Genomic DNA, 27814 nt, shown 5'->3' with positions numbered 1-27814 from the left:
TTATTTGAAAACTCAGTCACAACATCCCTTCATAAAAGGCACTTTAAAATCTGTTTATTATTTCTACACCATTCACTTTGGGTTCTTAGAGCATAAGTAGCAATGAATAAAATAACTGGTTCTAACAACTTCAATAACTTCTGTACATTTCAGAGCATGGGGAAAATGAGGACAAAAATAGCAACAAAAGAGAACACATGCAAGCTTCATTGCGTCTTCTCAGTGCAGTTGCTATGCAGCAATTGCCTTCCCACAAAGAACTCTGGCTTTTTTGCTTACTAACATTTCGTCATTCAAGCAGATACAGTATGTTCAGATCCAAAACAACTTGAAAGAAGTCTTTGCTCTCAGAGCTGTCTCAGATAACTACTAATTAGAATGTACATGCCCTCTGACTTGCTTGTTTTGGAATTATATGAACAATAAGACAGACTATACAACCTAAATAAGCAGCCAACACTATCACAAAATGAGAAAAGTCCTTTCTTCACCCTTATGCAAAAAACACAGAGAAGCAGGCAGGCACTTAGCTTAAGAAAAAGAAAGGAGCATTTTTTGGCAGTTAATGTGGGCAAACTTTGTCCCCACTGTCTTTTCCAACAGGTTTCTGGCCTGTGCTGTTTTACATGCCTATGTTTTGCTATGGATGTGGGCATATCAAAAGCTGTTGTTGTAAACAGCCACCTGCTTACTCATTCAGCAATAGTAAAACACTTTATGAATTACTTCCCTTTTCAAAATTTTATGCACACACTGGGAAAAGAATCAGTAAATCGATGTCCTTTATATGGATTTAGGTAAAGAATTTATCCTCTTCCCAAGGGCAAATGAGAATAATGAAGTGTTATACAGGGGTCCAGGACTACAAACCTAAATTAAGTTACCAGGACAGATTTCCTGGCTTTGTATTCTTCACACACAATTGTTACCCCACACGCCATTTACTTAGTCTCATGTGAAACCAGCCGCCATCAACCTCCATTACCAACACAGCCTTACCCAACCCCATTTGCCAACTCTGTTTATTACCCACACTACCTGATAACTAAGCTGAACTGCTTACAAGCTTACTGCCTGCCCTAGGAAATACATTCTGACAGAGGTACACAAAAAAGCATCTACCAAAATAATGCTACGTGTCCTGAGAAAAAGGCAATAATCATAGAATTGTAGAATAGTTAGGGTTGGAAAGGACCTTAAAATCATCTAGTTTATCCTAATCTCCAACGGTAAGGGCACAGGTTCCCTGACATGGATATCTGTAAAGTGACCCCCAACCTGGGTGGGCAGCAGAGAGATTGGGAGCCCCTGTCAGAGGCCTTTGTTGTGGCCCTGGTAAGCACAGCTGCCTGGGTATCACACGCTGCAGCCACAGAGGCTGCATATTCCTTCTGGGAACAGCCCCATGCAAGGGAAAGGGTACAGATGCTGCCCTCAAGGACGAAATTCACAGGACAGAATCTCATGCTGAAATTGTAAAGTGCAACAGGCCTGGCCTTGCTGAGCCACAATCGTGTGTGCCAGTTCATTAGTATTTCTGCTGCAAAAGGTCTTCTTGGGACATAGCTGAGATTTCACTCCATGGTTCTCCTGCACCAGCTCTGTTCTTTTAGCCTTGTTCAAAAGTGCACCCAATGTGAACCTGGATAGGAGGACAGAATGCTCTTAAGGTTCCTCTGCTTTTCTTAGCTTTAATGGTTTGTTGACTACCTCGCTCTAAGGAGAGTTTTCTGGTGCTTTTCTGGTAGGTTTTTCCTTTCTAATTACCAGTAAAATACTTAAAAACGTATCTGTAAAGTCAGCTAGTTGCGCCTTGTGGCTTTCAGCAAGGGGAACGGTTACAGAACAAAGTATTTACATCAGCAGGCAGAGTGCACACATGCATACTTAGCATTTGCCCTGCAAAGTCCAATAAACTAGCAAAAATGTTTAAAAAAAAGAGAAATCCTGCAGCTACTGCACAGCTGAGTTGAAGATTACTAGAGTTAAATGAGTTCCAGTATTCTTTTCATCATCCTACAGCCAGCACACACTGTTCCTTCCTAATCCCAGGACTGAGATTTTATCTTCCACACAATTCCATGTATTTCTATCCAACAAAGAAACTAGGTGCAGTCATGTGACATGTAACAGATCTGGGGGTATTCTGGTAAGGCTAATTGATCCTAAACTTCATTAGGCTCTTAGGACTCAGCAATACAGTCAGTAACACAGTTAGTAATACCATTCTTTCCTATATTTCTTAATTTTTTTGATGAAGTTCAATGTATTTTTTTTAGCTTTTAAGAAGAAATAGACCACCATAGACAACTGGAGTAGACCCCACTGTCCATAGAAGAACAGCACATAGAGTCTTTCAGAGGTACTAGAAGTTACTTGAGTTGCTGCCAGTGGAAAACGTAGCTCTGAAGCCATCATTTACACCACCTAGAAGAAAAACCAAAACATCAGATTACTTTAAGAAATCTGAGACTTTGCTTTTAGTCTTTGCATTTCCCTGACTTTAAAAGGAAAACAATAGCACTGTTTACATGGTTCAGAAAGTAATTCTTCTTGTAAAATGCTTCTTTATAAAAAGTACATTGCAATTCAATAAAAGGACATTTTCAAAATACTTAGTGAGGCAGTTCATTTAGAAACAACAATTCCACAGAGCAATAGATCGATTTAGGAAACAAGTCTCAGCCTCTGAAAATCAATAAGCCTTTCTGTAACAGCAGCAGTATAAAGCAGCCTTATAAAGTAAAATCACTTACAATTATCAGCTTCGGAAGAACAGTCCACTGATTTCCTCAAACCACTCACCACTTTTCAGGTCATGCTTTTAATTCTAAAGTCAAACAAAATCAGACTGATGGCGCCACAGAACCTTCTCACCTTCCTTCACTGAGGTGAAGGGCCAGACCTTCCTTCTCCCATTGCTATCACTTCACCATGCTCAGTTTCCATTACCATGTTGGTTACCCCTCTGATGCACACTTTCTCCTTCCCACACCTTCCAGATATCACATAATCTTGTGAAACTTCTCTAGCCTATGCACTATCAGAACAGGTCACCCATGTGGGGATCCTCTCTGAATGCAGAGGTGCTCTCAGGAAGGTGCTCGTTCTGACTTAGAAACAAGGATCGAAACAGGGATCTCCATCAATAAGCCCTGATTTTACAGCTTGAGGAAAGAGCCCAAGTTCCCAAACTACGATTTAACTTTCTGATTTCATCTGAGAGCAGAACAGACACCCTCCTTTGACACTCTTATGAAGGTGGCTTGTTCACAGAACACGCTGAACTACTACGTAACATTATTTTCTTACATTTACTTTGATACTCCTGCTTTCTTGCTGCAGTAGAGTATCCCAACATTTATAGTCCATCCCCTGTGTAAGGAAAAGAAATAGGTATTGTTTTCTTAGTCCTGTGAACAGATGGCTGCAGCCTGATCAACAACCCAGCATGGGCAACGGGGGGAGTGGGCTGGTGAACGGGTGGACATATGACACGACACCCTCAGGTGCAGGTCCCTCAGCCCCAGCACCTCCAGTACACAGCGGCTGCTGTGCACACGGGCCAGGGGTTTAACTCCTTACGGGGAGGTTTGAAACAAAGTGGGAAGGAGGAGAGAAGGGATTAAGCAGAAAAGCAAACGCAGAAACGCAGCAGTCATTCATTGCCTTGGTGACGTTAAACATGCTTAGCCACACGCTGTCAGTAACGACCACAAGCAATGAAGTGTTTGGGGTTGTTTCTGTCTTTCCTTCAACTTACTGCGCTACCGCCGCTAACAAAGCTTCAGAGCAGGCAGACTACCACCAAGACGTGCAGAGCCGCTGTGAAGCCGAGCCCTGCACGGAGCTCGGCCGCTCGGTCACAGCCCTCACCCGAAGCGGTGCCTGGGCAGCGCTCCCCAGACCCTGCTGTTAGCGCCGCTGTCCCTCCCGCTCGCAGGTCCCCGGGGGGCGCTGCACACCGGGACACCCGCAGCGCTGCGGGCACTGCCGCCTGCCAGAGACCCTGCGGGACCCCACGGGACCCTCTCCGCTGGGAGGCGGTGACCGTGCCCCCTCCCCGCACCCTCACACCCGTCCCGGGCGGGGGGCGGCGCATGCGCGAGGGTCGGCAGCGGGGCAGAGCGGCGCGGGCAGCGATGGCCGGCGGGGAGCAGCGCAGCGCGCCCGGCGGCCCCGAGCCCGTGGCGCTGAAGAAGGAGATCGGGCTGGTCAGCGCCTGTGCCATCATCATCGGTAAGAGACCGCGCGGTGCCCGGGCAGCGCGTCCCGCTCGGCTGAGCCCCGCGGAGCCGCGTGGCGAGGCACGGTGCCGCGAGCAGGTGTCCCGGAGCGCCCGCTCCCCGCCTGCTCCCGGCCAGGTTACCGAGCGGTGTTGCGTGGGACGGCGCGGATCGCGATCGCCTTCCTACAGCGCACGGTCCTTCTGGAAGGCCAGCCAGAGGTGGGTAAAAACCGCCTCTGCCCCAGCTGCTCAGCTGAACTTTCCTAAACCGTTTTCCTGCTGGCCTTGAGAGCTGCTAAGGCTTTACGTGGCACTTATGTATAAAGCTAAACTAAAAGTTGATTCTTTTATCTGAGATTGGGGCTCTTCAAAGTGAAGGTGGCAACTTGGGCTTTCAGAAAGCCACTGAATACCCTGCGACCTGCAATAGCCGAGCAGGATTTGGCGGCACGGCTGTCGGCTGCGACGCGCTATCCCGCTTCCCGCGCCTGCTGATGGCTGGAGCAGTCTCTGCCCATCGGTGCCTTCTCTGACAAACCTCCTGGTTTGTGTTTCGGGCTGAGCCCGCTTCCCCCATGGCAGAGCCAAAACCGAGGTCGGGCAAGCTCTGCTCGCACCTTCCTTCAGTGAGTGCTGTCACTGCGGTGTTTGGTCTAGAGAAGTGGGGGCAATCCTGGGCAGTTTCCCAGTGGAAAACCCTATGGGAAGACCAATCCATTACCTTCACCTCCATGAGGTGTTGGAAGGACTGGCAATGGCAGCTGGGGCAAGGTCCGTGGCAGCATGGGGAGATAGCAGTGGGCACAACAGGAACTGTTGGATTCACAGGAACACATTAGCAGAATTGACTGGGACACCCCGTTGTGTCTGCATGAATGATGTCCCCAAAGCTTGAGGCAGAGGACTTTGCTGTGTACTTCCGATAGGTTATCATACTATCCCATAGCAGTTTTATGCTGTTAGCCCTGTATCCCTTTTATGCCCCGTTTCGGTGGGAAGAGTCCTGACTAAATAAATAAATAAAAGAGAGATATTTCAATGCCATTAAACAGGATCTTTTACATCACAAGCGAGACTACTATAGAAAATGTTTCACTTGTTCCCATAATGAAATACTGAAATCTACTGGGCAGCTATAACTGCAGTCTGTGGGAAGATTTGTTCTAGATACACAGACGTGCCTTTACGTTGAATCACATAGCATGTTTAAGGGGGGAATCTAGTTTCTGGATCTCAGTGGAGCTCAGGTGACCTTGCATAAGAGTGGTGTACTTACAGGTAATCGGCCAGGCACAGTGCTTCCAGTGTCAGGTATCACCTGAGTTGCTGCTGGCCACAGAGGAAATTTATGGCATCTCTGTCATTTATTAGTCCTGGTATTAGGTAATTGTATCTCAAGAGTGCTGCCCTGCCCTCCCAGATCCCTTCCCAGTCAACCTGACTCAGTTGCAACATGTTGCAAGCAGAACACATATATACAAAATAGATCTTATACAAAATAGATCTTGTGAAACAGCCTCTCATCTAATCAAAGACATTTGAGTAGGGAAAAATATTGACATTTATGACAAAGTCTAGTACTGTCAAGCAGTTTTAAGTATTTGAGAAGGTTATCTTTATTGCCATATAAAACCTAGAAAGGCTGATGCAAATTCTCCCATATTTTGATAAAAGAAGTTTCAAAAACAACCCTAGGATCCTATTTTGGAGATTGATTGCTTTGTGTGGAGGTGTATGAAATTACCTCATGTATCACAAAGTCTTCAGTAACAAAGTGACAAATGGTATAGTACAGCTTTGTAGATGTCACTACATAAAACATTACAGCTTAGAATCAGAGGACTGTGTAAATTACACCAGATCAACTCGCCATTAGTGGAGTTAAAAAAGAGAAATCTTATTTAAGGCTCTTTCAGCACAAAACTAAACTACTTGATCTGAATTGGTATTAGGCAACAAGTTAGCTCACAGATTTTCTGTGTGATAAAATTTAACACTGGGGAAAGACTTCTTTCCAAATGACTGAGTGGGGGGCGGGGAACGGGTGTAGTTGGTGTCATTGCCTTTTGAACTCAAGACACAGCAGGACTCTCGTGTCAGCCATCAGAATGCATTTCCCATTTCTGAACTGGGGAGGAAAACACATTTCTCTTCAATGGCTTAATCAAGCTCCGATACTCTGATGTCCCATAGCAAAGTCGTATTGCTTGAGAACACCAAGAAAAAAGAAATCACTTTTGAAATAAACCTCCTCTTGCTCTGCATGGAGATAAAAGAAGATTATGCTTTCTATTTTTCTTTAAATGTTCTTGTAGGTTATCTTTATTCAAATAGTGTAAACAACTGCTACAAGGTACAGAAAATACAAGATATTTTTGCATTATCATATAGCAGCTTGATGGTGTGACCTGCCAGCTTTACACCAAATGTTCTGGTTTAGCTGACTGCTCTACTATTTCTAATCAGCTGCAGGATGGATTTAGATAATTATAATCTTCTAGTAATTGATAACAGGAAGAGGAAGCAAGGGAGTATTTGGAAAATACTTCAAATATGAGCCTGTGAATATGTGATTAATAAGATTGTGGTTGCCTTCTATACACTGAGTCTGCTTGTTTAAAATAAAGCATTATATGATTTGCAGCTGGGGAGGGGTGAATCTGATAATTTTTAAGTGGTCCCTAGCACAATAAAATGAAGTGAAAGAGAAGCCTTGGAGGTGGGACCATTGTTATCTGGTATGTTTGAGATTATGCCAATAGTGCCAAAGACTCTCAATATTTCATAGTCATGAAGTTTCACAGCTGCATCTGAGGAAATCATTACTACTTCTAGATGCAGGTACATCACTTCATCCAACTTAAACCTTACAGGCTTCTGGCTGTTGGAGCTAAGGAGGTGCTCAGCCTGCCCTGTGAATACAGGGCACATCCTGGTTCAGGGAGCAGTAACGGTAACATGGATGGGCAGAGGCAGCCCTCATCCTGCCAGCTGCCCTGCAGCTCCCACAGTCTGCAAAATAGGTCTCCTTTTCATGTAATTATAGGACAATTTTCTTACTGCTTTTATAACTGAGATACTTGTCAACATAATAAATTGCTATCCCATCTTAATATGCTCATAAAACTTATCCTTCAAAATTTTATCCTCTTTTATAGAGGTTTGAAAGGCTTTGCCATAAGAAATACCAGTGCATCTAACAGAAAATATTCAGAAGAATAGCAGAAGAAAGTACATCAAACTAGGAAGATAATATGCCTGTCCTCTATCCACCCCATAGATGGTCTTCTGATTTCTTCCAGCAGGCTAACTTTCTCACAACACATGACTACCCTTCATTACTTCATTGTTTATATTTTTTTTTTAGTTTGCATACAAAACAGGCCTAATTAAAGAAGAAAGCTATTTACAAAGGTTGTTTCATGTTGAGGCAGAAGACACTTCTTTGGAGATCCTAATGTAAATACAGGTATTAAATACAAAACCTTTTTGTTTTAATGCTAAGAAGAGACTAGTACTTAATGACTGTAAAACTGAACACAGTGTTTAGTAACAAATCATTCTGACAATCCATCTCAGCCACAGAATTGTGGACACTGAGACTTGCTGTAGGACTACCCAAACTGCTCTGCCTCAAACATGGTTATGTACAGGGAAACCAAATCTTTCATGGGTTCCAGCAATTAATAATCTTCTAAGGTACTCGGTTACACTGCTAATTAAGCTTGCCAATGCTTAGATGAAGGGATACAGCTTAAAAAGTAGTAACACATGTGCTTTATTATCTACTAGGTAATAACTCTTACGGGTACTATATAATTGCTTGAACACCGAATTACTATTTATTTAGCACACAGAGAAATCTATGCTGTGTTTAATTCAATAGTTATTTTACGCACTGTCTACATGGTTGGCTTTATATCTCATTTGTAGACCTACATGTGTAATTAAGATTATTGTGTATGTATCTTTTCTATGAACGCAGGCATATAAGCTATACAGAGAAACTCTTATCCAGTGCCTTCAATGCGTGTTTTGCCTGTGTCAATGAAAAACTAAGTGGAAAGCTCCATGACTTGGCTTTGTGTAGTTTTAGTACATTCCACTGTTCTTTAGAATGAAGTACAAGCATTAGAAAAAGCAGCCTGATTAAAATCTGCTACCAGCCTATTATTTTAGTCTGAATAACAGAATTCACCATTCTCACATTAGAAATGTGCATATAACTACAAATTGCTTGTATAAGACATTTAATGAATGAAGTTTGATGGTTTGAAACAGATCAAGCAGCTTTATATAAAAAAACAGTTAAACGTCTCTTAAAACATTTGTTTAGGCAGCTTGTAAAACTGCATGAAAGTAGCCACAGGTTCATGCTCACATTATGAAGTCTGTTGTAAACGTGAATGATTTTATGTCAGGCTTTATAAGACCCATTAGAAGACCTACAAATTGAGCCACAATAAAATATATCAGCTAAAACTAAATATACTTCCTTATTTTGCTGAGCACAGGCAGTGATCTGTATCCACTGATTTGGCATTGCTTAAAAAATGCTTATAGTGCTACTTCTACTCACAAGCTTGGTATAAGATCCCTTATAAACTGGTTCCCAGTTCAAGTCCAATGATAAAACTGTGGCCAGTGAGCAATATGTTCAGTTACTGCTACTTCTGAAAGTAACATTCTAGAATTCACCTTTTCACATCCCTAGAAAACAGCACACACTCACTTTCTTCCGTAGCTGATGTCAGCCAGACACCTTATGCATGATCTCAGCAGAATGCATACCAGCTGAAAAGCTCCTTTACATTGGAGATGCTTCCTTATGTCAGGGGTTTCCTAGTGTGTAGTGCAAATTACCATTCACATCATGATAATCCCTCAAGACAGCAACCAAATAAGTTACCTTGGTTGTCATTATATCTGCCTAGCATTGTACTTGTTAACTAACAATGGCATATGCATCTACAAGGAAGTTTTCATTTGCATAAAGGACAGCACTCTGTGGTAACACAGAGATATAATTGCACTGGATGCAGTAGTTCTTCCTTGCCCATAACAGAACTGTTTACCAGCTTTCCTGCTTGTCAGTTTGCTCTCCCCTTCACCCTGTGTCTCCTGCCATTCTAACATGCCCTAAATCCCACAGTCTTCATAGGCAGAAACCTAGTGCAGGATTCAGCAAGCATCAGCTAGCTTGCTGAATCCTGTGGATTAAACACTAGGGAACTGGGAATAGCCTTCATACTCATCTTTTTTGTAACATACAAGAACTGAAGTAGAAATCATAAAACTAGAATGATTTGGGTTGGGAGAGAGCTTAAAGCTCATCCAATTCCAACCTCCTGCCATGGGAGAGGACACCTGCCACTAGAGCAGCTTGCTCCAAGCCCCGTCCAACCTGGCCTTGAACACTGCCAGGGATGGGACAGCCACAGCTTCTCTGGGCAACCAGTGCCAGCACCTCAGCACCCTCACAGGGAAGAACTTCTGCCTAATATCTAACCTAAATCTATCATCTTTCAGGTTAAAGCTGTTCCCCCTTGTCCTATCACTACATGTCCTCGTAAAAGTCACTCTCCAGATTTCTTGTTGGCTCCTTTAAGGTATTGGAACTTGATAGGTATTAACACCAGCTGCTTGATGAATCCTCTCTGATGATGTTTCATATGCTGCCATTGCTTAAAGAGACTGATTACTTGTCCCTTAATCAACTGGCACCTATCAGAGCCATCTCTTTACCAAGTAATGTGTCAAATCATTAGGAGATTATTCCTAGTCAGGCTCAACAGACTTCTCTGTATTAGCACCCAAGTTACAGAACTGCAGCAGAAAGAAAAATGTATGCAAAAGAAGAAAACCACCTATATCATTAGGTGAGTTTTTCAGATCTCTGTGATCTTGCTTGGGGACACAGAAAACAGTGGTGTTGCAGCAAGAATCTTCTCCCGCTCTGGATCTGTGTGAGTGTTTCACTTTTATAGCTAGCTGAAGTCTCAGGACACACTTTTGTTTGCCGACTTGTGAGAGTAATACAGATTACTTCAGTGGTTCTCTGTCTCTGTCTCTCTCTCTCTCTTTCTCTTTCTCTCAGGGTTTCAAAAGCAGAAGGTTTTCCCTATCTCTGCTACACACCTTGCTAACTAATATTCTGAGCTTTCAGTTTCTCCTGGCAGTTGCTGACAAAATAAAGTACTTACACATACATGACTGATTTTTTCTCAGGGCAGTAGTTCAGGATCTAGCTCTGGACTATAGAGAGGTGTAATTTAACATCTTGGCCTCTCATAAATGAAATCACAGTTAAATAAAGGCAGCAGTCAACTTTTGTTCAGGATAAATGGCACTTGTTTAGTAGTGAGAAACCATAAAGACCCTTGTGAGGCACTTGTGAAGATGTATTTCTGTACAGTCCAGAGGCTTAGGCTGAGATTCAAAACTACTGAAAATTACATGTCCAGGTTCCATATACACATTAAAGCTGATAGGTGTCCATAATTTGGTGTGATACCCAGTATGAAAAAGAGCTGCACGCTACTGTGAAAAATCATATCCTACATTTTGAAACAAAGCAACCTAGGGATGCCTATCCAAAATGCATTGTGCAAGTTACATTTATGACATGACGTGTTTCAGGGGTGATGCCATGTTCTTGTGTTCTTTGAGGCTGCTCTCCATCCATCAGAATCATCTGCGGTAGCCTTGCACCTGAGCTTAGGGAGCTGCAAACAAGCTGCATTTTCACTTGCTAGGAAAAACCATGGCAAAGTTCAAATCAAGCTTGGTAAAAATCCAGGGAGATCCTACAGCTTCTCTGGGCTAGCAGCTTACCTTTGAGGCTGAATATACAGAGAGAGACAAAAGGAGCTCTAGTTAGAAATTTCTGCCAGAAAAAGGAAAAAGCGTTAACTTTTTATTTTTTATAATTGAGTCTTTCTGGACATAAAAAAGAGGTTTTTTGTCCACATATGCCTTTCTGCTGCAGTTCATATCCAGGAGCATTCAGCATCTGAAGTCCCTCATGTACAATTTGAAGAGTAAAAGCCAAAACAGCAGCAAAAAAAAAAAGTAAAAAATATCAAATCGTTCTTATGTGATCTTCAAAAGCACCATAATAAAGATTTTTTGCAAAACTCGATTTTTTCTGTATGAATTCAGTGATACTTGAGCAAAAGTGTTTGTAACAATTCTGTTTGCAGGTTAACTGTCAGGTATCCATTGACTCGTGGTTTTTGTTTGGGTGGATTTAGTTTGTGGGGCGGTTGCTAGTTGTTTTAATTTTTTTTTCCCCTTTCATCTAAAAAAGTAGAAAATTCTGATTGTGATGCAGTGACTCTGATCAGAATCCTGAAGCTATGGGCTTTCTGCAGTTCTTGTCAGTAGTCTAGATATCCTGCAGCAGAAACTCTCCTTCTTCCCTGACAGATGAAAAAACAAAGGTAGCATCCTTTGGTAGTGTCTTACTCCTGATCTGGCAATACAGTGCCTGCTTTCAGTGGTGCCATAAATCTCCACTCGTGTTCCCTTTTCCTGTGCCTTGCAGCTCATTTCCTTTTAGCATAATGTAGCCTTTTCTGTTGAGAAAGTCTGTTCTGCTTTGGCAGGCTCACAACAAGCAGAAATGGTTTGGTAGAGGTTTAGCTTTTTTGTGTTTGGAGGTTTCTGTGTGCCAAACTTTTCCTTTCAAGACCCCGTTTTTTGTTGGCTTGCAGGGGGAGTTTCTACAAGCTGCCACACTTTTTTGTCATCTTGATTGCAGCATGATAAAATGAGAAGGCATTTGTCAGCACCAAAGTGCCCCAAATATAAAACAGTGTTGTTTTTTCTGCTGGTCCTGAAAAACCAAAAAGACTCCCAAGGAGTTCTTTAGCACATGTTCCACAGCAAAGTGTGGGGAGCCAGCAATCCAGCATGGACTGAGCATCTCAGCATCCTAATTCCTTTTTAAATGCCTGTATCCATCTTTGTGTAGTGAGAAAGCACAGAAAATATGCAAGGCTTGTTCTCCTGCAGAGGAAAGCCATATATAGTGGTAAATATGTTTCTTCATCTGACAGCCTCTACAAAAGCTTTATGCAGTATTAGTTTATTCTCCTGATGTGTTCTGCTGGCACTGGCCTCTGCAAGTCAGGGCTGAAAAGCAAGATTACAAGTTGTTCCCATCTTCAGGAACTTGCAGATTCTGTTTTTCTGATTTCAGTGTAATAAATGGCCCAATCTACTGTTAGGGTGAGATGGCTAAATTACTACTCCTGGACATGGTTCATCATCTCTTTCCAACAATACAGACAAATTCTGCCATATCTCAGAGAAGGAAAAGTGGAGAGGAATACACTGGTGATGTTTAAGCTGGAGGAATTTCTTTTATCACTCAGTAATGGAAGAACCCCCATGGCTGAATTGCTCTGATTCGTTTAACGCTTTCTTTAGAATAGCACCAGAACATAAGGAAAAACAGAATCTTTCTATATCTGAAGATTAAGTTGAAATTTTTAACTGACCCTTAAATACAGTTGTAATCACACTTCAAATAGGGGGCTTCAGGATCAATACTGTAAACCACAGCATGAAAAATCTGTAAGACTTCAGAAAGGTTACTTCTGACTCCAAGAAATAGGTCAGGGATCTGGATGAGTGGCAGTTTTTCTGCCATGAAAAACAATAGCTCTTTCATCAGTTACATGAAGCCACATAATCTTGATCAGACCAAACATCTTAATATAATATACCGCAAAAAATATGTTTGAACAATGTAAGGCCCTTATTTATAGTCACAAAAGCCAGGAAGACATCAAGTTAACGAAGAATCTCATTCTGTTGAATACACTGGGTCAGAGAACTAAAATCCACAACGTTATATCACCTATGACAATGAATGTCACAAGGCTGCCTGTCACAAAACCTCTAGTTCACCTGTGACACTGGACAACTCTCAGATGCGTTAATTATGCTACATTAACTCTCAGTCAGATAATCACACAGGGATGAGCAGTCAGCCTACAAGAAGTTGTGCTCTAAATATAGAGGTGCATTCAGACATTGGAGGATAGGGGTTGAACACTGAATACTGAAACACCTTTTCTGTAACTTCAGCAGTTTTGCAAAGAGGTCATTGCACTTGAATACATGTACATGACATGTAAGCTACAGGTCTGACAAGGAAAAGCATCATTGGTTGGAATCTCTACTATAGTTCCTAAGTGCCTTCTTTCTCTTTGCTGTTACATTGTGCAACCACCATGAGACAAGGAGAAAAAGCTGTTAGCATGTGTCATACGTGATGAGTTTTTGATAGGCATATATCATGCTGTGAGATTGCTCCTGCTCAGGCCTCACAAGGAAGGCTGATGAACCCAGAAGAGTGTTCCTTGCCTCCCTGCCAACACATGCCTTGGAAAGGATTAATATATGCTTTTCCATAAACCTGATGATAATGATTGCCAAGGAATATGAGAGCTTGCAGCTTTAAGCTGTATGCTTGTATACCATAAACTTTCATCCTTTTATACAAAGCACCCAAGGGATCAGTTTTTCTTAGGGAGTTGCAAGGAATTCACAAAGAAGAATGCAATAATTCTATTACTATCCTTTTCTGGATTATTTCAAAATTCTTCAGCAGCTCTCCTGAGAGCTTAGTAGAACAGGGTTTGCTTGCTTGTTTTTAGAGAGCTCATCTCAGACTGTATTTTGTTTCCATTTCCATATAACTTTTTCTATTCTCTGCCCAGATTTTGTCCTGTTTTGATAGCAGATTTGTTTCTTTGGTAGTTGGGGTTTCAGACTTCTTTTATTCCTAATTTAAAACAAAGCAGACAGTACTGATGTCCATGAAAGTGAGGTAAGATCATTTCAGAAATGGCATTCTAGGACTCCATAAACACAAAACTTTCATTGTTTCTGATACTCTTCAGTGCAGCCTGAAAACCTGAAAAGCCATGCAGTTTGAAAACAAATTGTGAGCTCTTTTATAAGTGTCTTGAAAATAGTAGTTGCTTTAGTTAATGCAAGAGAGCAAAAAGTATCCAAGCTTGTTAAGTTTCCAGACACTGCACGTAGACTCAAGTAAATTGAAAAATAGCTGAATCAATATTTTAAAGAATAAGGGAAATTATTTTGTTCTGGGTGGTGTCCTCACATGCTTAGCCTTCAGCCTGGAAGGGGTTTCTATTTATGTGACGAAATTAAAATGTTTGTAATTTAAAAAAAAAAGCTGACAAACTACTTTTTTATACTACTGCTAGTAGATCTTGTCGCAATAAAGCCATTTCTTATGGTAAACTCTGCCAGAGACCATTGGGACACAACGTCTACATGTTTACTGGTTGTGGACACAACCAGTTCCCTAGCAACGCATTAAGGTCTAAGCAGACTATTACAAAAGGTACTCAAATCCTGCACATATTACAAGTCCATACAGAAGGAATAGCTCCACTTCACATGCTTGGGCTCCCAGCTGAAGATTAAAGACCCTTTTCTTAACAGGTCCCAAGTCCTTTAAATTCTGCTGAAGTCAATAAGAGTAGAGGACCTCACTGCCTCCTAGGAGCAGGCTCCTAAATTAAATTAAAGCAGCTAGGTACAAAACACATTAATCCTTTATTACCCACATAGTTGAGCAAGGCTGGCAGTCATACTGCAGTGAAGTTTGGTGAGAATACACCGTACTGGGATCAGGTTGCACAGCATAGTGGAGAGCAATGGTGATGTGTGTAATCTATTCTTGCTGATTAAAGTTATAGGACAGTCTTGTACACTCCTCATACCACAAATCTAATAAAGAAAACGCCTGCCATTGACCAAACACATTTAGGGTGCAGGAGCTGCTGAGGTCTGTCAGTTGAGGGGCCCTCTGAATTGACAGGGGAGGTGACACACATAGGCCAAGAGGAGCAAATCCACTTCCAGCCACCAACTCCCAGGACCTCCCTGAAGAGGGGTCTCTGAATACACCATCTATTGAGATTTCTGCATTTACCTTTGTGGCCTTCAGTGATAGTCTGAGGACTTTTTGGCTGAGATTTAGCTGCTCAAAAGCTCCAGACCTGAAAAAAACCCAAACCAATGACATAACTTCTGTAAAGTGATATTTATAAAGAGCCTACTTCAAACAGAATAAAATCTGCATTTCTAACATCAGCTTTAAAAGCAGATCTAATGGATGTCGGAGAAATAAAATACCCAAAGATGGGCAGCAGCATTGTGGCTCTAACAGCCTCACTCTGTGCGTTACCTGGTCCAGTCCACTGCTCCTGCAAAGCTCAGGTATGGCCCATGCTGGGATGAGGCTCATGCTTTACTGGTAGAGGCTTTATCTGGCCATTTTGGGAATTAAGGTGTGTTTTGCTTCATGCCGTCACTGCAGAGCAGCAAACATTTATTAATTGCTGGGCTTTGACCTGATCTGTCTATTGCTTTAGGAAACTAGGAGAGAAGGAAAACAACACAGATCAAATATCTCCAATCTATGGCAGAACTAGAACAGAAGTGTATTACGAAGGTCCTACAAATTGCGATGGCAGGGGTGTTCAGGTCGGTACTAATCTGTATTTTGCATCTGGCATCTTCCTTAAATTTCCATATCATAGATATTTAAGAGCATCAAGAAAAGTTGCCATTTCTGTTGGAAATTGAAAGGTTTCTGGCTGTTGTCAGTAAAATTACCTAAATGTGTTCTTTAAAAATAAACAAAATATTTTAAAATTAAGTTGAAATACAAGTCAGCACCAATTTCTAAATAGATGAGGATAGCAATACAGCACTGTAAGTGATGCCTGTAGAAGTGTATATACTAAGCTGATACATACTTGTAAATCTCATTTAAGCCCAGCTTGAGCTAGTTACTAAAGTGCACTTAATTTTAAGTGCAAGCTTTAAATCAAATCATTATGCAAGTGTACACACCCCAGGAAGCATAAATACCAGTTTTTCTCTTTTAACTTCCACCTCAGTTCATTGACCATAGTGAAACATAAGCCTATCTTTGTGTTCTTTGCTGGAATGGAAACAAAGCCATTTAGAGATGTAATGATACCATGCTGATAGAGGTAAAACTAACTACACCAGAATTTGCTAACACAGATTTACAACATAAACATGTAAACTTGAGAGCTGTAATGATTTCCAATGAAGGAGCTGAGAAACCTGCAAGAACAGCAAACTTTGCTAAAGAGCTCATGTTTGTTTACATCTGCATCCAAAATAAGGTTTATGTAAGATCCCAGACAATGGCAGTAGAGCTTGCAGGTGACCAGGCCTTCTTCCCAGTAATGTAACCTGAGGTGTAACGCAAGAGTTGGTGTATTTGGGTGGCTTGTTACTGCTATTTTCATATTGCTTTGTTTTAAGAAGGCACTTTCAACATTTAACCGTTTTACTTTTCAGGACAATACTGAGGACTAAGCTTTATCTCAAAAGTTTAACATATTTAAATTCCCATTATACCCCTTCAGAGATTAAGGGTAAAGTGATGCCCAGTTTAGAGATGCTCTTCTTAATGGATTCCAGGTTATAATGTCAGAGCTTTGCAGAAGCTACACAAACATGGTCCAGAAACCCACCAACTGGCCTAAGTGCAGTTTTGCAGGGCTCATCTTTGTAGGGTCAGAGCAGAAGGCATAAACCCCAGTAATTTGAGAGAAAATCGGAGGCACGAGTGGGAATTTTTATCTTATTTACAGTTGAGCAGATCAGTTCGAGCTGTGACTTTTCTCCAGACCTGCTCATTCCTGTAATGCTGCCCTGTGAGTCCCCCCATGTTCCTTTGCTTCTGCAGAGCCCTGGGGCAAATATAGTTCACATGTGGGTTCTTGGTAGCCACAGCCAAGGGTTGAGAGGCAGCAATGTTCTGTATTCACAAGCAGAAGCATTTTGCCCACCAAAAGCTGCAGTGATGCTCTGCGAGGGTAAGGGAGGTGCCGCAGCAGCTGTGGAGCAGGGTGGGGGTCAGAGAGATGATGCCAGCTTCCATGCTGGTTTCTTCTGCTGGAAGAACAAGAAAGGTCCTTCTGTGCACTTGTGTTAGTATGCTGTCTAACTCTTGACATTGCCTAGTGCCATTTTATTTCACCTTTCTAACATGACAAATGATGATGCTTCCACGAGACTGACAGCTTTGAGTGGACAGGAGTCGTCTTTCCCACTGGGCAGCAGTTGCTCCTCAATTTTCCAGAGTGTTTAAGTAATCTGTTTACCGTGCTCAGTCAGTGAGCAAGAAGAGTAGAGCTCGGGGGGGGAGGAAAAAAACCAAACACAGCATTTTCCAGTAAACAAATTATGCTTCAAAGATGGTGCGAGGGTCCCTGCCATTGGCACGAGTAGGGCTGATGAGCCTGGGCTGGCAAAAAGCTGTGTGTGTGTCATACTGCCCTTTTCTGATGCCCAGCACTCCCTGACACAGCTGAAGTCTTTGGCTGTTGCTAAAGTCAAGCTGGTGAGCTTCACAGCAGCATTTTGTAATTGCTTTTCATCCTGATAGACATTGAAAATCATTGCAGGTGCAGACGGTCCAGTGAGAGCTGTCCCAGAGGCACAGCTGGCACTTGTGGGACTTCTCAGACAAGGGACAAACATTAAGACAGCTGCATTGGCTAGCATCTGCCTCCTAAGTCACTGTGGTGGGACCTTGTCCTGCTGTCAGCTGCTTTCCTTAAAATCAGGATTTATCTGGGACTAATCAGTAATCACACAGTGTCCTAGAGAAACCCCCCACCTCCTCCAGCATGCATGCAGGGCAGGGCATGAGGAACCGCTTATTTCTGCACCAGGGGATTTAACAACACAATTCTGCTGTTGGCAGGTAAAATTCCGAGTGAGGATCCTGAGGAGCAGAGAGCACAGAAAACATGTTGAACAGATAACAAGGCTAATACAGCATAAAGCTGCACTGTTTATAGAGAGCAGTGTGCAGCGCTGCACTCTCTTACCAGGGCAACCCAAGCATTTTAGGAATGTTAGATGGGTTTCCTATGCAACCCTCTCACAGCACCAAGGTAGGTTTCATAGAATCACAGACTGGGTTGGAAGGGACCTTAAAGCTCATCCAGTTCCAACCTCCTGCCACAGGCAGGGACACCTTCCACTAGAGCAGGTTGCTCCAAGTTCCGACCAACCTGGCCTTGAACACTGCCAGGGATGGGGCAGACACAGCTTCTCTGGGCACCCTGTGCCAGCGCCTCAGCACCCTCACAGGGGAGAATTTTTTCCTAATGTCTAATCTAAATCCACCCTTTTTAGGAACTGGTGCAAGGGCTGAAGCCTTGTTTAATGCCACAGGAGTGCTTTGCTTCAAGGGTCACAGTGGCTCCTTTTTGGGCTGCAATCAAGGTGGTAGTGTGAGCTCCTGTTCCCTGCAGCCCCCTGCACTGCTGCCAGTGGCAATGAAGTGGATATCACCAAAAATGACTGCTCCACACCTCTCTGCTGGGACCCCCTCGTCTTCATCTGGCAGCACTGCCCTGCCAGAAACCCTGCTCAAGGTCCCCAATGTCAAGGGAAAAAGGAGGAAAGGAAGGTGCAATATGAATCTCTTAAGTTGGCTGGTAGTAATCCCCACTTGGACACACAGCCCTCTTTCTGCATAGGCTGCTTTCAGCATGCTGGAGTGCCCTCTCAAAGTGCTCTTTGAGAATATCCCAAGGAAAATGCCACCTAGTCCCTAGGAGATGACTTTTCCCAACACTTTTCCCAAGACTTTTCTGCCTTATCGTTGCAGTGTATAGAGAAAGGCATGGGAGCCTGAGGTTTGCTCTCCGTGGTAATGAAATGCAGCCCACATATCCCAACACTGGCAAGAGAAGAGGAGAACAAGTCAGAAGTTAAGGAAGTGGAGAAATCAGACCAAGTACAAGAGTCAGAACAGAGGAGCAGGAAATAAAGCAGTGGACTGTGTGCCTGAAAAGAGCAGACAGAGCCTGCAGCCGGTGAAAGGATTAGCAGAATAAAAGGAGTTCTTGATTTAGAACAACAAAAATCCTATCATACAGGCTTTAACTTCTCCTTTGATATAAACACATTGCAGCAGTGTTACTCAAATAAAACAGAATAAAACTGTGCCCTAGCAGATGTCCATTTTCTCCTTTATTGTTTCACATGCTCCTAAGGGGCCTGATCCCTGCACCTCCTGACCTTTTATCTGCCTTAGTGCAGGTCTGTCCTCTGCACACCTTATCTAAATGTTTGGTCTCTGAATTCCAGCGCAGGGAGACATTACATAGGTGGGGGCCAGCAGTGGCTGATGTGGACAGCTGTGTCTCCTTTCAGGTGCTCACCTAGGCCCTGCAATTTTGAACACACGGGTCTGTTCTCAGCACTGGAGGCTGCTCTAGGGTCTCCTCAGAGCTTTCTGTTCTCCAGGCTGAACAATTTTGACAATCATGTTACCAAAACAGAGACTCAAAAGCTTCCTTGAAATTTCTCTTGGTTAGCCCTTTTTTGTAGAAGAAAAGCAATTGGCAAATTAGCACTAATTTTACAAAAAGAAGATAAAAGAGCATCCCCTTTCAGAAAGGCAGAACTTTTAAACCACCACATTTTCTGGTTTTAAGCTATTGGGAAACTTGACAAGAGGTTGGGCTACTAATGGCCTGAGCATGGTCACCTCATTCAATGAGCTGCAAGTTTTACCTCAACAGCAAGGCATCACGGTCCCCTAAATGCACTGTGCTGATTGGGCAAGGCCTGCTTTCCTCTGAGGTTGCTTTCCACCTCTTGTGGACAGTGATTCCAAACTAACAGTTGTTATTAAGCAGTTTATACACCTTATATGCCAAATATACAGCTTACTACCTTTAAAGAACTATACAAACGGCCCCAGATGTATTAAAGGTCCCAGGAAGACTGGGGTTGGCAGTTCTCATAAATTTGGTTTGATTGTTCGTCTGTAGATAGTGAATTTTTCATCTAATTGCAGCAATTAGAGGCTGCAATTCCCTTATTGAACACCGCTGAAATCACTGCAGCACAGCCACCAGGTACCAGTAGCATCCCTGTGCTAGTTCTGCCCTTTGGCTTTTAATCAGACTTAGGTTTTCTTAAAATATCAAAGACAAGAAAGCACAGGCGGTTGTCTCCCAAGGGAGACATCGTTTTGCTCGTTTGCTGTCATCTTGCAAACGAGTCGATGACAACGCTGGGGAAAACAGCATACCAAGAACATGACAGCCACAGTAACATCCCCTGAATGAGGTCCCACCCGCGCCGCATCCCCGCATTAGCCGGATAACAGACACTTTGGGTCCCCGATGCTTCCCAACGGGCTGCACTGCTTGACTTTCCCCTTTGCCTCTCGTTTTGGGGCACGTCCCGCGGAAGGCCAGGCTGTGCGGGGCGATGCGCGGCGGAACCTGCAGGGGGCGGGCTGGCTGCGGCCGAGGAGGGAGGGGAGGGGCTGGGACTACGCGTTTACGTTCATTAGAGCGTTGTCGTTGGTTTGAGTTACGTGAGCGGGCTTGCAGGAGCCTGCGCCTGAACCTGGCACGTTACATACATATCCTGAAGCATCCTTCTGAGGGGGCTGTAGCTCGATTTAATACGTAGGCATCAAAATTTAATAGATATAAAAAAATAATACGCAAATACCAAAGAGTAATATAAAATATCAAAACTCAATATAAAATAGCAATAGATAATGTCACAGTACCAAAAGTTAATACAAAATGGCAAAATTTTGTATATAGATGTTTAAATTATTGACAGATATCCACAGTACCTTGCGCAATACCAAAATGTAACCCTACTACTACACGAGGCCATCACACTCTGTGTAAGACTGCATCACTCCTTATTAGTGGGTTTATGCCTGAAATATTTATGTTCCTTTACTCAGTTTCCTGTTCTCCCCATGCCTTCATTGTTAGAAAACCTTGGTACTTCAAGCCCTCCTGGACTACACCTGTATTTAACTGCTCAAAAGGCAAATGTCCTCCTTATAAATCTCTGACAAGTTGAATAAAACACTTTTGTCAGTATTTCAAGTAGCCTCATTTTTTAAATCTTTAAAGTTGGGTGTAGCATAATCAGATTATAAATTCTTAACCCAGTAAAATCCACTTGGAATGCTGGAATTGCAGTTTATAATGACTGGTCATGTTCTTACTTGCTAGGAATTCTAACATAAATATTTGAATAGAAGTCAGATTTTAAAATAACTTTATTTTGTTAAATACCAGTCCCTGTAGACATCAAATTATCACCATTATTTTTATAGCCATTTTTCAGTTTTCCTTTAGCAAGAGGAGCCATAATTCATTTTTTCACTGATACAGTAGTTACAGTTTTACTTGCATAGGAAGTTAAATAGCTATTATTTTAATGCCAAGCTCCACAGAATCTTTTATTCTTCATCCATTCTTTATTAAGAGTTTCCTGAATGCCTTTCAAAAGTAAAGAAATTCAAGGCCGTTACATGAAATATCTAAAACCCTGCCACATAGCCTGAATTCATGCTTGAATAGAGGTTAAGAAAACACACTTGGAGCCTTTGCTGCTTTTAATTCAGCAGAGTCCCTGTAGCCTGGCAATTATTTTAGGCCAGACTGCTTTGTGGGTTCAGAACATCAACTTACAGTTTGCACTGTAATTGGGGGTGGAGAGGGCAGTTATAATGTCATGTATTAAATGTGGCACTTGTGTTAATAAGCTGGAGAGGAGCAGGGCAAAGGCTGAGCAACACTTTGTGCCCATCCGTCCCATTAAGTGCTGCAGCACAGCTTCAGTGGCCAGCACTGCTGGGACATGGGTCGGGTCAGAGCCCGGGGTCACCCAGGCCAGGTTATTCTAGTAAACAGGTAGAGCTGCTGGGACTGCCACTAAGTTTCTGGTTAGCACCAAAGTGATGAGCTGCGCAGGTTGCTTCTTGGCTGGTTCTGCAGGTGTGTCATGGCCTGAGCTCACAGGCAGTGACAAACAGAACTGGTCACTAACGTCCTCAATTAGGAGTGTTTAACTCCTGCGGGCCAACTAGCAACTGACAATTAGCTGCATTGGAGGGTGCTTAGTTTAGCAGTTCTCTGCTAAATAAATCCATAAATCCATAAATAAATATCCAGGATGATGAGTTACATCATCACCATTACTGACCTAATTCACTTCATATTTAATTTGGAATTAAACAATTTGTAAGTTGTGATTCCTTTTGATTAGGCTTTTGTTGTTGTTGTTAAACAGTTACCACAAAGCTTTACAATATTTCATACTTAAATGAGGTATATTTATGTATTAACTCCAAGGCAGGATGCAAAGCTCCAGCATTTGTTTGTAAGAGAGCTGTTTTAAGCAATGACACAGACTGTCATCCTGTTGGCCTGAATAATGTCTACTTATATGAGGGAGTCCTGAGAGGATGGGTAGACTTTAGATTATTCTTCTATTTACAGCTAGCAGTGAAAACTCTATATTTGCTGCCAAGGAGACAGTATATCAAAAGAGAGCTGTAACTAAATCCTGGACTGGGTTGTTCATCCAATTCCAACCCCCTGCCATGGGCAGGGACACCTTCCACAGGCAGGGACACCTTCCATTAGAGCAGATTGCTCCAAACCCCTGTGTCCAACCTGACCTTGAACACTGCCAGGGATGGGGCAGCCACAGCTTCTCTGGGCACCCTGTGCCAGCGCCTCAGCACCCTCACAGGGAAGAACTTCTTCCAGTTTGGTCTCAAACTTTTCATTTAAAGAAAATCCCCATGTTCTGCACTTGCCCTCCGTAGCCCAGATACCCAAACACGTACTTGGACCATCTGTCACAACTGTAGAAATGAAATACCCAATATACACCTGGGGATATAATCTGTGATGATACCCACTACTGTATTTGACTGCTGTCTTACTAACTTCCACTCTGATTCAATACCGTAGGATGCCTCTCTGCAGGAAGGAAGGACGGACACACTGATAACACAGGCTTTCCCTCTGCCAGTGGCTGCCTCTGAGCATCACATCTCCCACAACCATTATCCCCAGCATGCCCCTGAGTGCTGCATGATCCACCTCAAGTGCTGGAGAGCCTTCTCCTGTGGACAACAAACAGCACTTGATAAAAGCAGGAGTCTGGCAGGGTTTATGCTCATGAATACACAGTTTTTCGGGAGTGTAGCCCGCTGTAATCCTTCAGGGAACAACAAGCCACAAGGTGATTTACCTCACCGTGGCCCAAAAAAAGGATGCAAAATTTCTTTGTTGTTAATATTTCACTTTGTAGGGCAAAGCTGCTTAGACCAATTTCTAGTCCATATTACAGACCCATTCAGAATTTCAGATGTACCACAGACCTTTAAAGAAGTACACAAGCAGTAAAAAGGCATAAGTGATATTTTTCTTTGCTAACCACACAGGAAATTGCTTAGTTTTATCAGAAATATGGTCCCTAAAAACAATCAGTAAGGCCATTCCTTAAGAACTGCTCTCAACAGGCTGCAAGATCCATTATTTTTACAGTCCATGTGGATGGTGTGCTGCAGATAAATAAAAGATGCCCTAAGGACTTTGAATGCCAACTGAATATGCAAAGTATTACCAGGTTTCTTTATTTTCTCACAAATATGGTAATATTTAGTGTTTTCCTTCAAAGTGCAGTTCTTGAAGTGTTTTAATGCGAATTTATCTTTTGTTTTAAAGATGAGTTCCAACTCCCATAGTTACATTGAAGAACATCAAAACCTGGCCCCAGCTGCGCTCTCATAGTTCAAAAGGTTACATACAGCACCACATACAAAGGGCAGCCGGGAAAAGATGTGTTCAGCTTTATAAAAAATAAAATAGAATAAAAGAGCATAAATTCCTGTATCATGGGACTTTTCTAGTATCTGTATCCTATTTGTCTCACCATAGTCAGTCACCGCAACATGCACTCTTTTCCACCTATATGCAGCACAGTATTTTGTCATATAAGTGTTGCTTGCCTTTCCTTCTCCACTTTTACAATAACTCTTGAAGAGGTATTATTGCACGAGAACCTCGGCTTTTGTTTAAAAATGATATTCCTGGCCCTCATGAGTTGTTTTGTAAAACTGTCAAGATCTGAACACTGCAGCCTTAAAGAAAATGAATAAATACAAAACAGAGAAGGCAAGTAAAATAGCCAGAAATATATTGCTTCTAAGATCTTACCCAGATTATCCAAGGTCTTGCTGACCCTGGCTGAGCTCCTGAGCAACCTTATGGGCCAATTTCTCTGAGTTAAGAACAAAATGCTTCTCTTTAACAACAAGCAGGCGTATCTGCGAGGTCTGCCTTTCTGCTTGCCTCCATCACAGACCATTGTTACTGTGAATAAGCAAAAAAACAAACTGACAGAATTTGTCAAGTTCACAGCTCTCAAATCTCACTTTTACAAAGTCTCAACTGACTAGACCAGAAGGAGGATTTTGTTCCAGAGGTCTGTATATTTGCAGGATGACTTTTCAAGTCTTAGTGGTGCTACACAACACAGTGCTGGGTTGAGGTCAGCTTCTGTCCTGCAGGAAACCAATACTTGTTTAAGGTGAGGAATAGGAAAGGGATGATGAAATGAGTATCTTTATTGTTTTATTACTACCAGAAACTTTTTCACGTGCCAAGGGAGCCCGCTTGGCCAGCAGAAAGAGACAGACTGGGGCTCATCATCCTGCTCTCTCCCCCTTGGCACATTTCACCTGCCCTATTTCAGTGGCCCCATCTTTTTCCATCTCCACTTTTGTGGCTAGTGGAATGCATTGAGCATCTGCAGTGGGCTTGGGGCACACACACCACGACCACAGAATAGATCTACCTTGCCCAAGCAGTTGTGTTGTGTGAAAGCATCAGCATCAACTTAAGCAATGTACGTTAAATGTTGAATTACATATGTAAGTCAAGCATTTTTGGTTCAAAGAAGTAGTTTTTTAGCAAGAAACTGTAGCAGAGGCCACAAAGGCACAGATAAAGTGGCTGTTTTACAGGAAATCATTTTTTTCCATCTTTTCACGTCTTAGAATTAAAAATAAATGCAGTGACTATCAGGAGTGCTGGCACTAGAAAAGCCAAAACAAGGTATCCCTGACACAGCAAGCACGGTAACAACAGCCTCCCTCAACTGCACAGCCAATTTCTTTCTTGCCCCAGAGTCGCTCACCAAATTCCCTCAGTTCCTGCTGAGTGAGGCTTGCTTTGAGGCACCTATTTGTAGGTGAAGCATCTGCCTTACTGGTAAGTCTTGTGGCCCAAGAACTTCTGCTAAGGAACGGGGGACCTTCTGAAAACTCTGCTTCTCATCAGGCAGTTTCTGCCATCTCATTTTCTTGCAGCGTTTCAGCATCTCCACCATATCTATTTTTAAACATGTCCTAAGCCGAGTGAAGCTGTACGTCCCAGGCACATTTACCACATTCATGGCACGTTTCCATAAGAACATTTTGTTGTCAAAAGGGGTGTAGCATTTCCACTGGGGCTGCTATGGCTTTTGCACGTGTTGCAAGAGCAAAGCAATAGGAAATCCATAATGTGTTTGAAAGAAAATTTTGCCTTATCATATATTCATTCATGAAGGATGTAAGATTCTTTTAAAATATGACTAATTACTTAGTTTAACAAAAAAGATGTTAATGTTTGTGTGCAAGGCCCATGCAGAAGGCTGCCTGTTCTTTCTTGTCCTGCTCCTTCAGGTAACTGCACCCAAAAAGCATTATTCATAAACAAAAAGTACGAGCTCTTTCCAGCTCAGTACAGACTTGCAAGCAAGGAGGACTGCTTTGGTAGTCTTGCCATGACAGGAGAGCATCACTCTAAGCCGCACTGTGCTTACTCCCTGCAGCAGTTTGGGTTTGGGTAAATCCCCGCTGCTGATACCCCTCACTACCCAGGCTGCTGGGGACAAGCAGTGCCCTTTGCTAGAGGTGGAAACCCAAAGAAATTCAGGGCTTTGACAGTGCGGAGTGCAAGCATTAAGAAAAAACACACCATAGACTCTCTGTCAATGCATTTAGATTGCACTTATTACCACCGTGCCAGACAGCTGTCACCACCTTATCTGTGCAGTTACACCTCGCCAAGACTCATCTCTTCCCTGGGTCCATCAGCCCAGGTCTGCAGGGACACCGCACTGCAAATGGGGTTTTCTGGATTTCTCGCCTGTTATCACTTTGGGGGATGGCATGCTGTGTATGGATTTCATCCAAAAAATACTGACACAATGAAGAGGTGACACAAAGCACAGGAAGCTCTCACCAGGAGCCTGCTGCAGGATGTGTATGTGCATCTGCTGTTTGCTGCCAAAATTAGCAGTAAACCTGAGCTAAGGTGAAAGAGAGCACTGAGCAGGAGGAGAGAGCGTGAGGGGAGCCAGGGGGCTCATTTATGAGTTACTCTGTCTTTGGGCAATTCCCATTTGTTCACAATTCCCATTTGTTCAGTACTGCAGCTGCCAGAAAGGAATATTGTCCCATCCCAAAGAAGCAGTTAAAAACTACAGATCTATTATGGTGAAAAGCAGGATGTCTGAAGTTCAACATGCTCCCCAAAACTGCAGTATTTTCAGGTACATTGATCTGTCAAAACCAGACACATACAGGTATCTGTACTGATAGGTAGCAGATCATTTTTAAGGGTCCTTTGTAACTTAAGGCCTTCCTCCAGACGTACAACTGCTGCAGCTGCAGCACACAGCAGTACCAAAGACTGCCAAGACAGTTTTTAAACTCTTAAGGCAGGTATTTCTTTTCAGCTTAAATTCAAGATTTGTTACTGTTCTTGAACAAGGCACAAACAGCCTCCCAGAAAAACTTGTTTGTTTTAAGTATGTTGCAATGCTTCAGCCAGCACGAGAAACTATGACCAAAAAGGCCCATCAATTTTAACAAGTATTATATATGCTTCTGCAAGGTATTAACTCCTCATCTATCTTCCTGAAAGATTTCACCACTCCAGCCATGTAGCATCCCAGTAGGGAAGATCCAGAACAGATCTATTAGTGCTTTGAACAATATCATGCGACCTATCCATATCATAACCCATTCCTTCAGTGCAAGCTGCTGTAATTAATGCTGCAGCAGTGCTTAGGGCTGCCTGTGCTAGCTCAGCTAAGGAGCAGCTATGTTTAATTTTACTGTTGTTCTAGTATAATCTAGTTTTGTTAACATCTACATCCCTTTTCTTTTTTAAATTCATAGTGCTTCTGGTCCTGGTGGCTGTCCATCCCAGCTGCACTAGGAGGTTGCAGGTGGGAGATGCCTTGGTCTTTCCTAGGGACTCCTTCCACAGCTAAAGATCTCAACACTTCCAAGGTTTTTCTGAGCTCTACCCTCAGTCTCCTCCATCGCCATTTAAGACATTGATTTCTGCCTTAACCTTGTCTGTGCATCATGGACATTAGAAAAGGCAGCCTGTGCACACAGAAAATGTACTGTTTACAAATACTGAATATATATTTGCAGACTTATCTTCTCTGGTTCAGTGCCTGTCAGAGCAAACCTCCATCCCTCACATCCTATTTTACCTATCTCAGTCTCTGGACTGAGAGCTGCTGAGCCCAACCTGGTCACCAGCCTTAACAACCAGCATGCAATATTTTATTTTTATGACTGCACTGATGAGAAATGCTTCTAAAGTCAACTTTATAAGTGAGGATTTTAATACC

The 27814-nt window shown here is 42.7% G+C and overlaps 1 protein-coding gene across 1 annotated transcript in view; it reads left to right on the top strand.

Moving 5' to 3' along the window:
* The first annotated feature begins 4085 nt into the window (after positions 1 to 4085).
* Positions 4086 to 27814, top strand: part of SLC7A10 (solute carrier family 7 member 10) — a 41154-nt gene continuing 17425 nt past the window's right edge. The window contains exon 1 of the mRNA XM_061469155.1: positions 4086 to 4239. Within this exon, the coding sequence (XP_061325139.1) occupies positions 4101 to 4239 (139 nt within the window). The 5' untranslated portion in view covers positions 4086 to 4100. The remainder of the gene's footprint in view (positions 4240 to 27814) is intronic.

Source organism: Pezoporus flaviventris, unplaced genomic scaffold, assembly GCF_033815535.1.
Source record: "Pezoporus flaviventris isolate CSIRO_AGI_PZ_B2104156 unplaced genomic scaffold, CSIRO_AGI_Pfla_v1 ptg000054l, whole genome shotgun sequence".
Classification (NCBI taxonomy): Eukaryota; Metazoa; Chordata; class Aves; order Psittaciformes; family Psittacidae; genus Pezoporus; species Pezoporus flaviventris.
Note: the sequence above shows the minus strand (reverse complement) of the source record. Positions and strands in the feature narration are given on the sequence as shown.